This window comes from Colobus angolensis, unplaced genomic scaffold (genome assembly GCF_000951035.1).
Source record: "Colobus angolensis palliatus isolate OR3802 unplaced genomic scaffold, Cang.pa_1.0 Scaffold250, whole genome shotgun sequence".
Lineage (NCBI taxonomy): Eukaryota > Metazoa > Chordata > Mammalia > Primates > Cercopithecidae > Colobus > Colobus angolensis.
In genome coordinates this window covers 1,665,675-1,679,390 of record NW_012115711.1, presented here as the reverse complement: position 1 = coordinate 1,679,390, position 13,716 = coordinate 1,665,675, and the positions used below count along the sequence as shown (strand labels likewise).

The window sequence follows — 13,716 nt, the reverse complement described above, 5'->3', positions numbered from 1 at the left end:
ACAGGTATTTAAACCAGCCTGCATTTTAGCCCCAGTTCTGACATGTTCCTGTTGAAAACACTGGAGCCATGGAAGGTTCCTGAGTAGGGGAAGAAGACAAGAGCATATGCAAAACCAGTTAGAAGCTGGGGCAGGGGGAAAGGTCTAGCCCCAAGGTGGCCCCAACTCTGTCCTTCTTCCCCCCAGGATGTGAAAGCCCAGCGCAGCCTGCCCCTCATTGGCTTCGAGGTGGGACCACCCGAGGCAGGGGAGCGGCCTGACAGAAGGCATGTCTTCAAGATTACCCAGAGCCACCTCAGCTGGTACTTCAGCCCTGAGACAGAGGAACTACAGCGACGCTGGATGGCTGTGCTTGGCCGGGCGGGCCGAGGGGACACGTTCTGCCCGGGGCCCACACTGTCTGAGGACAGGGAGATGGAGGAGGCACCGGTGGCTACTTTAGGAGCCACTGCTGAACCCCCCGAATCCCCCCAGACCCGAGACAAGACCTAGAGGGTTTGGGACAAACTGGGAGCCCCCACCCCACACTCTAGCTGCCCATGTCTGATTGGGGGCTCTAGCCCCTTCCCTCCCAGCTCAGTCAATACTTGAACTCCCACCACGGGCACTTTCAATCCCGAATGCTGGGTCTTGGGTTTTTTAATTCATCTTTTCACAAAACGTGGGCTTTTAAAAAATATATTCCTACAGTGATGTTAATTTTTATTAATCCCTGTCCCCAGAGAGGCTGGGAGCCATTGCTAGACCCACCTGAATTAGGTCGTTTTTCTCCCTCATCCCTCAATACCCTACCACAGATCCTGCCTCCACCCAATTCCCCACAAAGCACCAGAGGTAGGAGACCTGGATTCAACTACCAGCTCTGCCACTGACCCTGGGGCCCCGACCCACCCCTGCCTCCTCAGCCAGTGTCTTCACATGTACAACTCCACGTGGGGTGGCAACTAGACCTCTCCTGCCTCTCCCATGGCTTACAGCTTCTACCCGGCCCCAAGGCTACCCAGTATTTTATCGTCCAGACCCATGGCAGGGCCACCGGGCAGGACAGGGGAACGGGGGGAAGACAATGGATACTCGTTTTTTTTTGTTTTTTTTTTAAAGAAAAATACAGTTTATTTCCGGCTTACAGTAACTTTCATAGCACTGCTGTGCTCCGTTCGTCCATCTGTTTGGTTGTCCAAAGTACCAGGCTGCTAGGGTGGGCTCAGAAAACCGCTCCCTTGTAAACTCTGAAGCTCAGCTCCCAGAAGGCGGATTCGAAGGCTACTCCTCACAGGTCAAGCCACAGGTTAAGCAGTAAGGTATTATTTATTAAGATCTTAAGCCTCACCCCTGAACTCAAATGGGATGGGATAAGGAGTAAGGAAAGAGGTTACAGGAGACAGAAAACAAAGCCCAGCTCTTCCAAGCTCACCACCTAGCCAAGGTCTTCGAATTCCTGAGGGAACCCAGGGCTGAAGGCTGGGCTGCAGGGAAGGCAGCATTCCTGGGAGGTTCCAAGTTCTGGGCAGGGGTACAGAGCTGTTGCATGTGTGGGGGGTGGGGTAAGGGAAAGGCTCCAGAGCTACTTTCGTTCACATCTTCACCTATTCTCCCTTCCACTTGCATGTTCATCTCACCATTCCTGACCCAGCCAGCCCCCATCACTGAGTACTGCTGCTGCTGCTGGTCCTCTCCTCCCCAAATCCACCTGCCCACTGTCCACTGGCATCTAGATCGTCCTCCAGCCACACCCACACTCACTCATCCCCTTCCTCACAATGACTGCACCCAAAAGACACTGTACTGGGGAAGCCGGCTTCGTCATTCAGATGTTAACTAAAGGCCCAAGGGAATGTGCTGGACAAGGTCCCCCCACCCCCAAGACCAAGGACCCTAGGGTTTCCTTGCCCTGGAGGGAGCTAGACAGGGGAACAGGGGAGAGGGTAGAGATGGGGTAACCAGTCCACAGGTCTACAATCCTCAAAAAAAAAAAAAACCCTACAGACAACTCTCAGAACTAGCAAATAAGGGCCCAAAGCCATTTCCAACCATCCCCACTCATTTTTTTCTCCGGACAATGGTCCAGCCATCTTCCACTATATCCTCTTCCTTAATAGTCTGAGCGTCTGGATCAGAGGGTTCAGGCTGGGAGCAGACCCCATCTGTAGCAGCCCCATCATTCGTAGCTGTGACCTGGAGGGGAGATTTAAAAGAGAGCTGAATACACTGACCACTGGAGACCCAGGCTCTGCTCCAGTTTTTCCAGGATTGGCTGTGTAACTTTAGGAAACTTCCCTGCCCTCTTTGGATACCACTACTATCACCAACCACCACCATCCCCTTATCACTTCTCTGTGAATCTAGCTGCTCTCCCAGAAAATTGAAAACATCGGTATCCCCCAACCCAGGGGGCACCCACTTCACCTCCATCTCTTCCACACTGTCCACATCATCTTCATCCTCATCAGTCTCTTTAGCTGTCTTAAGTGCAGTGGCTGTGACCTTGCATTTTCTTTGAGTGATGCGAGAGGCCATCTCCCTCAGAGCAGCCCCGTCACCCCTCTGGAAGTGGTGGAACATGGTCTGCAGTTGCTGGCTCACCTACCAAGGAAATATTCAACCAGTTTGGGTTTTCCAGAGAATCTACTATACAAACAGCCCATTTTGAAGCAACAGTCGGGAGTAGGTTGGATATTTCCAGAAGAGAACAGGGCTCTTTCCTCCCCAAGGAATTAACCAATGAAGCAACCATATATGAAGGGCTCAAATGAGGGCCTAACGCATGACATGAGGGCCTAAAGCAGCAAAAGAGGGCTTAACTAGCAGGGAAGGCTCTAGAACTGGGCTTTGAAAGAAAGAAGATGTAAAAGGAAAGGTAATCTTATTGGGGAGCCAAAATGGATCTGGACTGGCCTGACTTGCCCTTGGGATGGGGGTGAGGAACAGGCCTGGATGGGAATGATGTATAGAAAGAAAGAAAAAAGAAGGCAGGGTTTGGAAAGGCCACACTTGTTCCTCTAGGCAACAGAGAGTCACAGTCAAGAGTTTTGGCCCAAAACAGATAGTTGGGGAGAAGAAAGACTGCAGGTAGGGAGACTGCAGTTGTGCCCATGGTAAGCTCACCTGCGGCAGACTCCCATCTTCCACGACTGTATCAAACTCATTGGTCAACAGCTCTCCAAGGAAGTCTTCCACCTCATCTAGCTCCAAGTCAGCTAAGTAGAAAAGGACAGGGCCCTTGGGTCAAAGACCAGCCAACTTCATCACCCCTGCCCACTGCTCTTCAATATCTACTTGGTGGATCTGCAACTGGGTGGGTAAAGGCACAGTAAGCCTTTTATCTGCCAAAGTGTTCTGCATTCCAGGTTTTAACATAATTTTTTAAAGAACCACTAAATATTAATACCTCATTTCCCATCTCTTCCTACCAAGGCCTCTTCCCACAACTCCTAGCCCTAAACTCACCCTCTTTCATCTGGCCTATTCTAACTAGCCTCCCCTCTATGAGACCTTGAGCAAGCTACTTCTTTCTGAGCCTCAGTTTTCTCATCTGTAAAGTGGGGCTAATGGTGGCCTCCTCAAAGGTCTGTTAGGAGGAACCATCCAACACAATGCCTAGCACAGTGAAGATCCATAATCCATGTTAATTTCTATCATGTAAAAGCTGGAGTTTTTGAAGTGTAGAGAACCTTCACAACTGTGGTTCCACTGATAAAAGAAGCCACAGACCAATGGGATAGTTATGAAGAAATGGACATAGTAATTCCAATGATGAAATCATCATAGCCTTGACACTGACATCCTACTGTGTGACTCTGACCGAGCCACCTTCCTCTCTGGGCTTCAGTTACCTATGGGCCTATGCTCTACTTTTTCTGAATTAGAGAGTATCTCAAGAAAGTCTTTCACAAAGCTCCTAGCCCTCTCCCCTCTATGTGCTTTCCCTGGGAGAGCTCATCCACACTCTTGGTTTTGCCTACCACTCAAAATTAATATCCCCCAAATTTATCTCCAACTGAGACTACTCTGTGCCTGGACATTTCACAGATGCTGCAAATCCTCCATATCCAAAGCCAGACTCATCACCTTACTCTTTGAACCTGCTTCGCATCCTCCAGGGTTCCTCTGCTCCGTGAAAAGACACCTAATCCACCCATCAACTCAAACCAGGAACTTGCCTCTTTTTCCCTCCCTGTCTACAGCCAACCAATCTCCAAGGCCCTATTCCACCCTTTCTTTTCCATGCCTGTTGCCACTGTCCTACTTCAGGCCTCATCAGTGTCTAGACAAAAACAGCATTCTCATCAGTCTTTCCCTCTCCAGGCTATGCTTCATACTGATTACTTCCTGAACTTTCTAGCCAGCAAATCCCATCCTATTTCTCACCTTAGAACCTGCCCACGAATTTTTACCACCTACTGCAGTGTTTCATAGTTTGCCTTTGAGAAATATCTGTTCTGCTGGGTCTTAAGGGACACTATCCATAGAAAGCAAATGAGAAACAAAAGCAAACAGGTTTTTTAGTGGTTCTTATTCTTACCCAAGCTTTTAATATGTTCATGAGTGTTGAGACTTTTCAGTGGGAGCAGAAGAAAAGAGTTTTTCTTACATAACGTGACTGGAGAAGCTTCTTCACTGAACATCTAACAGGACTAGTTAGCATGAATTTTGGCAAACACTGGCCTAAATGATAAAATCAAAGGCACATAAGGGCTTCCAGGTCTTATGCTTTTCAGGGGGGCTTCCCATACCCCAGCTTCATTCTCTACCACTCCTCCACAACCCCCCCCCCATGCACACACACCCATACTCCAATACTGAGCTCCCTGCTACTTTCCAAATATAACACATTATACCCTCATGCCACAGAACTTGAGTATTGCTGTCTCTCTGCTTCCCCCACCTAGTTAACTCCTTCTCATTAAGACCCAGCCCAATTCACCACCTCCACTGAGAACCTGTCTCCCCAGCCTGTTACCCCATGCACACTGAGCTCCTCTTTATCAGAAAATCTATCAATGTTGTAACTATTTACGTGTGTGGATCCTCACTGGATAGTATACTTTCTTGAGAGAGATGACTGTGCCTAATGTCATCTCCAAAGCTAGAAATTGAATGAAGGCTTTTTTTAAAACCATACTATGCAACAGGCCCTCTACTGGGCCTCTTGTTCTTGTATATCCCTCAAGACAAGTCTACAGTGAAGATCTTTGCTGTCCAAACACCACAGGTGGTTACTGAGGGCTTGAAATATGGCTAGGCCAAATCGAAATGTGCTAAAACTGTAAAATACCAGATTTTGAAAACTTAATACTAAAAAATGTAAAATATCTCAATGTTTTATACTGATTACATGTTGAAATATTTCGTATACAATGAGTTTACTAACATTGATTTCATCTGCTTTTTGCTTTATTAAAGTGGCTACTAAAAAATTTAAATTACATGTGACTAGCATAATATTTCTACTGTACAGCACTGTGGTGGATACTTTTATACGCATTTTAGGGACTAGGAAACTGAGTCTCAGGGAGGTAAATTGCCTTGTCCGGAGTAATCCCACGAGTCAGTGGCCCAGCCCGTAAAGCACTGGAATCCAGGATTCTGACTCCAAAAACTGAATTCATTCCACTTCGCCTTTAGGTACCAATGCACAACTGCTTGAGAGGAAATGCAGGCTCTGCGGGATGGGGCTCCTCTCCACACCCCCACACAGGCGGGTCGCAGCGCCTCACATTCACTCACCATTGCGCATGAAGTAATCCTCCACTGCACCCCCCAGCCACTTCGCCTTCTCCTGGCTGTGCACACCCCCGAAGCCATTCTCCACAGCGATCTGTAAACACAGGTCCAAGCCCATCAGGTCAACTTGGGAGCAGACTTGGAGTTGCCTGGAGGCCGCTTACGCCGCCCAGCCAACTCCTCTTACGCCGCCTGGCCAAGCCTCAGGCACCTAGCCCAACCAACTCCTGTTCTGCCCCTGGCCCTAACCTTGACCTTGCCCCGGCCCCACTGACCTGCAAGGCCGGCCAGGCCTCCAGGGCCGCGCAGACCCCAGCCCGGAAAAGAGCTCGCGTATCTTCTGCAGCGCCCGCCATTATCCGGCCCTGGTCCACGTGACGTCCCGGCGGCCCAATCCCTCTGTAGCTCGGCCCAGGCAGAATGAGACGCCAGCCGAGCCTGAGAACACAGGATTCTCTTTTCCGCAGACCTGGCAGCAAGACTAGAGCAAAAGAAAAATCTGTCAGAGCGATCAATGACACCACCAGAGTCACTCACTTCAATCAAAGGACACCAGAGCTGAAGGACGTGTGGGGCCATGGTTTCCGGATCCGTGGGTACTGCGGAGGAAATATGTGGGGAACTTATTACAGATACAGATTCCAGGCCCTGGGGCAGAGGACTCAGTGAGTATAGCCTTAAAACTCTGCATTTAAAAAAAGTATCCTAACATCTGCATAGAATACTGCGACAAACAACAGTAAAATATAATTGGCTCTCCCTATGGGGGGCGGTCCACATCCGTGAATTCAACCAACCTCAGATGGAAAATATTCAGGAAAAAAATTGCATCTGCACTGAAGATGTACATACTTTTTTCTTGACATTATTCCCCTAAAGAATACAGTATAACAACTATATACATAGCATTTACACTTTATTAGGCATTATAAGTAACCTGGAAATTATTTATTTATTTATTTATTTATTTTTATTTATTTATTTTTGAGACTGAGTGTCACTCCGTGGCCCAGGCTGGAGTGCAGTGGCGCCATCTCGGCTGACTGCAACCTCCGCCTCCCGATTTCAAGCAATTCTCGTGCCTCAGCCTCCCGAGTATCTGAGATTACAGGTGCCCACCACCACTCCCAGCTAATTTTTGTGTTTTTAGTAGAGACAGGTTTCGCCATGTTGCCCAGGCTGGTCTCGAACTCCTGGGCTTAATCCACTTGCCTCGGCCTCCCAAATTGCTGGGATTATAGGCGTGAGTCACACCTGGAAATGATTTAAAGCACACAGTAGGATATTCATAGGTTATACGCAAATACTATGTCATTTTATATCAGAGACTTGAGCATCCATGAATTTTGGTGTTCTCCGGAGGTCGTGGAACCAGTCTCCCACAGATACCCAGGGATAACTGTACGTTTTTCTGAAGTGCACAAGAACATTCTCCAGAACAGATCATACACTAGGCCATACAGTAGGCCTCAATAGATTTAACAGGATTGAACATACAAAGTGTGTTGTCTGACCACAATGGAAAGAAGTTAAAAATCAGTAAAAATAAACTTACAAAATTCACAAATTTGTGGAAATTAACACACTCCTAAGCAACAAATGAGTCAAAGAAAAAAATCACAAAGAAAATTAGAAAACACTTTTAAATGAATGAAAACAAAATGCATGAGATGCAGCTAAAGCAATACTTAGAGGGAAATCTTTAGTTGTAAACATGCATATTTAAAAAGAAGAGCCAGACATGGTGTCTCATGCCTGTAATCCCAGCACTTTGGGAGGTTAATGTGGGAGGATGACTTGAGCTCAGGAGTTCGAGACCAGCCTGGGCAACATAGTGAGACCCCCATCTCTAAAAACAATTTTAAAAATTAGGCCAGGTGTGGTGGCTCACGCTTGTAATCACAGCACTTTGGGAGGCCGAGGCGGGCAGATCACTTGAGGTCAGGAGTTTGAGACCAGCCTGGCCAACGTGGTGAAACCCCATCTCTACTAAAAATACAACAATTAGCCGGGAGTGGTGGCAAGCACCTGTAATCCCAGCTACTTGGGAGGCTGAGGCAGGAGAATGGCTTGAACCTGGGAGGTGGAGGTTGCAGTGAGCCGAGATGGTGCCGTTGCACTGCAGCCTGGGAGACAGAGTGAGGCTCTGTCTCTAAATAAATAAATAAATAAATAAATTTGAAAACTAGGCCAGGCATGGTGGCTCACACCTATAATTCCCGCACTTTGCATGGGCAGATCACCTGAGGTCAGGAGTTTGAGACCAGCATGGCCAATATGGACAAACCCTGTCTCTACTAAAAATGCAAACGTTAGCCAGGCATGGTGACACACACCTGCAATCCCAACTACTTGGAAGGCTGAAGCACGAGAATTGCTTGAACCTGGGAGGCAGAGGTTGCAGTGAGCTGAAATCACTCCACCGCACTCCAGCCTGGGCGACACAGTGAGACTCTGTCTCAAACAAACAAACAAAATTAGATGAGCATTGTGGCATATGCGTGTAGTACCAGCCACTCAGGAGGCTGAGGTGGGAGGATGGTTTGAGCCTGGGAGTTCAAGCCTGCAGTGAGCCGTGATTGTGCCACTGCACTCCAGCATGGGGGACAGAGCAAGACCCTGCCTCAAAAAAATAAAAATGAAAGAATGATATCAAATTAATAACCTACACTCCCACTTCACGAAACCAGAAAAAGAAGAGCAAAGTAATCCCAAGGCAAGCATAAGAAAGGAGATAATAAATATTAGAACAGAAATAAATGAAATAGAGAATTGAAAAACAATAGAGAATAGAAAAAACAGTGAAACCAAAAGTCAGTTGTTGTTTTTGTTTGTTTGTTTGTTTTTAGATGGAGTCTGGCACTGTCAGCCAGGCTGAAGTGCAGTGGTGCAATCTCAGCTCACTACAACCTCTGCCTCCCATGTTCAAAGGAGTCTCCTTCCTCAACCTCCAGAGTCGCTGGGATTACAGGCACATGCCACCATGCCCTGTTAATTTTTGTATTTTTAGTAGAGAGAGGGTTTCACCATGTTGACCAGGCCGGTCTCGAACTCCTGACCTCAAGTGATCTGCCCACCTCAGCCTTCCCAAGTGTTTGGATTACAGGCGTGAGTCACCGGAACTGGGTGGTTATTGTTTTTTAGAGATGAAGTCTTTTTTTGTTGCCCAGGCTGGAATGCAGTGGCACAAACATTGCTCACTGCAGCCTCAAATTCCTGGGCTCAAAGGATCCTCCTGCCTCCACCTCCTGATTAGCTGGGACTACAGGAATAGGCCACCCTGCCTGGGTAGTGTGTGTGTGTGTGTGTGTGTGTGTGTGTGTGTGTGTGTGTGTGTGTGTGTTGGGAGGAGGTGTCTCACTTTGTTGTCCACGCTGGTCTTGAACTCCTGGTTTCAAGCGATCCACCTGCCTCGCCTCTCAAAATGCTGGGATTACAGGTGTGAGCAACTGCACCTGGCCAAGTCAGTTATTTGAAAAGATCAACAAAATTTACAAACCCTTAGCTAGACTGAGGAAGAAATAAAAGAAAGAAGACTCAAATTACTGAAATCAGGAATGAAAGAGGACGTATAATTACCGACCAGTCAAAAAAGACCACATATTGTATGATGCCATTTATATGAAATATACAGAATAGGTAAATCTATAGAGACAGAAAATAGATGAATGGTTGCCCAGGGCTTGGATGGGGAAAGAATAGAGTGTGACTTCTAAAAGGCTTCAGGGCTACTTTTGGGGGTGTTGAAAGTGTTCTAAAAATTAGATGAGGTAATGGTTGCTGTTATGAGCTAAATTGTGTCCACCACCCCCCAAATTCATATGTAGAAACTCTAATCCCCAGTACCTCAGAATGTGACTGTACTGGGAGATAAAGCCTTTAAAAAGGTAATTAAGGTAAAATGAGGTTGTATGGGTAGACCCTAATCCATTATGACTGATGTCCTTATAAAGAAGGGGAGATTAGAACTCGGTGCAATGGCTCAGATTGCTTGAGGCCAGGAGTTCGAGATCATCCTGTGCAAAGAAGCAAGACCCCCCCATCTCTACAAAAAAAATTTTTTTTAATTAGCTGGGTATGATGGCTATAGTCCCAGTTACTCAGGAGGCTGAGGAGGGAGGATCACTTGAGTCCAGGAGATTGAGGCTGTCGTGAGCCATGATTGTACCACTGCACTCCAGCATGAGTGACAGAACAAGCCCTGTCTCAAAAACAAAAAACAACAAAATATAATAATAAGAGGAGATGAGGACACAGGCAAAGAGGGACACCAGAGGGGTGTATACACTGGGACAACTATGTGAACGCACAGTGAGAAAGCTAAGGAGAAAGCCAAGGAGCAAATCAGAAGAAACTATACTAAAAGCCATTGAATTGCGCACTTTACTTATTTGTTGATTAAAGTATTTCCTTAAAATTAGAAATCTAATTTACAAATTACAAATTTTTTAAAACTGACAAATGTCCCAAACATCTTCTAACCCAGAAAAATAAAATGTTATTTTGTTTTTGTTTTGTAGAGGCAAGGTTTCACCATGTTGACTAGGTTGTTCTCAAACTCCTGACCTCAGGTGAGCCGCCTGCCTCAGCATCCCAAAGTGCTGGGATTACAGGCATGAGCCACCACACCCAGCCAAAATAAAATACTCTTATTAATTACCTGACTCACCTCTCTACTAATTTTTCTACATTTTTTGATATCAAAGAGTTAATAGAAGTCTTCATATGACAAGTATTTTATATTTTCTAGAGAGAACACAAAGCATTCAATTGATTTCAATTCAGTTGAGTAAAATTTTTTATTGTTGGTATTTTAGAAAAGTTTCCATTTCACAACTCATTATTAGTAATGTACATTTTAAGATTTTTGTCAAACTTGGGAAAATTTCTAGTTTCTTTTACATGTGAGCTGTAAGATTTCAGGTTATTTTAACTTCTCTTTGTGCAGTGACAAATCTTAAACACTCTTCAAATAGACCAGGCTCAATAACCAAAGACCTGGAAGTGGCCTGTGCAAGTGTGGGGCCCTGAGGCTTAAGACTGATTAGCTCTACAATAAATCTATCTCTGTGCAATGCCCAGGGAGAAAGGAGCACAGGGACTCATGGGATTTCAGCAGAGGGTCCCTGACCCAGCCTTGGGGGTTGTGGCAGGCCTCTCAGAGGAGATGACACATGAGCTGATTCTTAAAGTTTGAGTAGAATTTTGCTGGGTGATGGGGAGTGTGTGTGTATGGGGGTGGAAGGTGTTACTGAAAGGAGGAAAGAGCCTTCTGTGCAGGGGAAAAAATGTGTGCAAATACAGAGGCAGGAAGCAACTTGGTATGTGATGATAATTAGAGTAGTTCCAGACTGAGAACCTCAGGGGCATAGCCTCCTCAGTAGCTCCAGAGACTCATTTTTTGTAGAGTCAGCAACGTAAATTGAGTTCAGAGAGGCCCAAATGAAGATATTGAAAACCTCAGTTCAAGTTCCCACAGTCTGAGGCCTCAAACATACACAGAGAGAATAGGCCTGCTAGATATCCCCACACTTGGAGTCCGTCTCCGGGATGTAACAAACCAAGGCCTCTGAATGAACCCTGAGATTTAGCTTTGAGACTGAAGTCCAAGGCCGAATATCCTAAGTACCAAACGTCTTCACCTTTTTTGTGACTTGAACCCCCATTGGCAATCTGGTAAAGTCAATATAACTCTTCACAGAATGTTTTTATTTTATTTTAAAATTTCTGAGGCAGGAGAATCGCTTGAACTCGGGAGGTAGAGGTTTCAGTGGACCGAGATCGTGCCACTGCACTCCAGCCTGGGCCACAGAGCCAGATTCCATCTCTAAAAAAAAAAAAAAAAAAAAAAATTATTTTGCAGAGACCAGGTTCTTACTATGTTGCTCAGGCTGGTCTCAAACTCCTGGGCTTAAGTAATCCTCCCTCAGCCTCCGAAAGTGCTGGGAATACAGGCATGAGCCTAGCCCAGAATAATGTTTTTAAATGCATACAATAAAATATAGGTTTACAAAGGAAATCAAGTATGTTAAAATACAGTTATCAAAATATTACAAAAACACCATTCCAAATTGCATATTTGTTTCCCAATTTTAAAATTGCAATCAGGCCAGGTGCGGTGGTTCACGCCTATACTCCCAGCACTTCGGGAGGCCAAGGCAGGCGATCACCTGAGGTCAGGAGTGCGAGACCAGCCTGACTAAAATGCTGAAACCCTGTCTCTACTAAAAATACAGAAATTAGCCGGGCATGGTGGTGCACAGCTGTAGTCCCAGCTACTCTACTCAGGAGGCTGAAGCAGGGGAATTTCTTGAACTCGGAGGCAGAGGTTGCAGTGAGCTGACATGGCACCACTGCACTCCAGCCTGGGCAACATAGTGAGAATCCATAAAAATTAAAAAATAAAAAATAAAAAAAAAGGAAGGAAGGGAGGGAGGGAAGAAAGACACAGACACCCCAAAATTCTATGCATAATGCTTTATAAGTCCATGTATCCCAAACTCAGCTCTCAGCATGACACCTCAGACTGAGCTACAAGATTAAAATGCAGGTTGAACCACCACATTGAATGTGCAGAGGATGCTTCCAGATAGAAAATTTCAGCCGGGTGCAGTGGCTCACACCTGTAATCCCAGCACTTTGGTAGGCCAAGGCGGGTAGATCACGGGGTCAGGAGTTCAAGACCAGCCTGGCCAACATGGTGAAACCCTGTCTCTACTAAAAATACAAAAAGTAGCCGGGCGTGGTGGCACGTGCCTGTAGTTCCAGCTACTCAGGAGGCTGAGGCAGGAGAATCGCTTGAACCTGGGAGGTGGAGGTTGCAGTAAGCCAAGATCACACCACTGCACTCTAGCTTGGGCAACCGAGTGAGACTTTGTCTCAAAAAAAAAAAAAAGGAAAAGAAAATTTCAGATGAGGACCAAGCCTGGGATCCCAAGACAGAGCCCACCAGACAGACATCCCTAGGTGAGGCCATCACATCCATATCTCCTAGGCTTGACCTCAGGCTAAAATCTCCAGACTGGGCTTCCAGTACCTGAGCAGACTGAGCTCTGAAACTGGCACTTACTCAGTGAGAGGCTTAGTCATATGTCAGACAAAATATCAGGCTCCCATATCAAATCTTCTCCCAATTGAAACACTAGAATGAGTGTCTCAAGAGTGAACTGTCTGGGCAGATTCCTTGAGTCCAGGAGTTTGAGATGAGCCTGGGCAACATGGCAAAACCCTGTCTCTGAAAAAAATACAAAAATTAGCAGGACATGGTGGGACATGCCTGCGGTCTCCAAGCTACCCTGGAGGCTGAGGTTGGAGGATCAGCTTGACCCCAGGAGGCGGAGGTTGCAGTGAGCAGAGATGGCAGCACTGCACTCCAGCATGGGTAACAGAGCCAGATCCCTTTCTCAAAAAAAAAAAAAAAAAAGAGTGAACCATCAACATGCAAACCCTTAACCTTAAAGTCATGTCCCCATAATGCCCATAATGAGCCTCTAGGTAGAGCCATGGGACTGAGTCCCCAAACTTAGCTCCTTGAAGGAGTATGGGGACTGGGACTGATATCCTGCAAGTGGGCCCAGGGTGAGTTCCCAGAAAGACCCATCACATACTAAAGCCACAAACTCGTCCCCCCCGCTGAAAGTGTAGACTGAGCCCATGTTCTCAAACAGCTTCCCTCAGACTGAAAACCTAATGTCTGAACCTGAAAATAACATGCCCAAGGCCGGGCACAGTGGCTCATGCCTGTAATCCAAGCACTTTGCGAGGCCAAGGTGGGCAGATCACTTGAGGTCAGGAGTTCTAGACCAGCCTGGCCAACATGGTGAAAACCCATCTCTACTAAAAATACAAAACTTAGCCAGGCGTGGTGGCAGGCGCCTGTAGTTCCAGCTACTTGGGAGGCTGAGGCAGGAGAATTGCTTGAACCTGGGAGGCAGAGGTTGCAGTGAGTTGAGGTCACACCACTGCACTCCAGCCTGGGCGACACAGCGAGAC

At 46.6% G+C, this 13,716-nt stretch overlaps 2 protein-coding genes across 2 annotated transcripts in view; one reads left to right on the top strand and one right to left on the bottom strand.

The window, feature by feature from the left end:
* FGD1 (FYVE, RhoGEF and PH domain containing 1) overlaps nucleotides 1-1,132 on the top strand; it is a 65,371-nt gene extending 64,239 nt beyond the window's left edge. Inside the window, exon 20 of the mRNA XM_011946594.1 lies at nucleotides 187-1,132. Within this exon, the coding sequence (XP_011801984.1) occupies nucleotides 187-492 (306 nt within the window). The 3' untranslated portion in view covers nucleotides 493-1,132. The remainder of the gene's footprint in view (nucleotides 1-186) is intronic.
* On the bottom strand, nucleotides 1,088-6,090 carry TSR2 (TSR2, 20S rRNA accumulation, homolog (S. cerevisiae)). Its single transcript, XM_011946575.1, has 5 exons — nucleotides 6,000-6,090; nucleotides 5,728-5,818; nucleotides 3,106-3,197; nucleotides 2,407-2,583; nucleotides 1,088-2,175 (listed from the first exon to the last, which is right to left on the bottom strand). Exons 1-5 carry the CDS (start codon nucleotides 6,078-6,080, stop codon nucleotides 2,041-2,043), a joined length of 576 nt encoding a protein of 191 aa, XP_011801965.1. The 5' UTR covers nucleotides 6,081-6,090; the 3' UTR covers nucleotides 1,088-2,040.
* Between the last annotated feature and the right edge of the window lie 7,626 nt (nucleotides 6,091-13,716).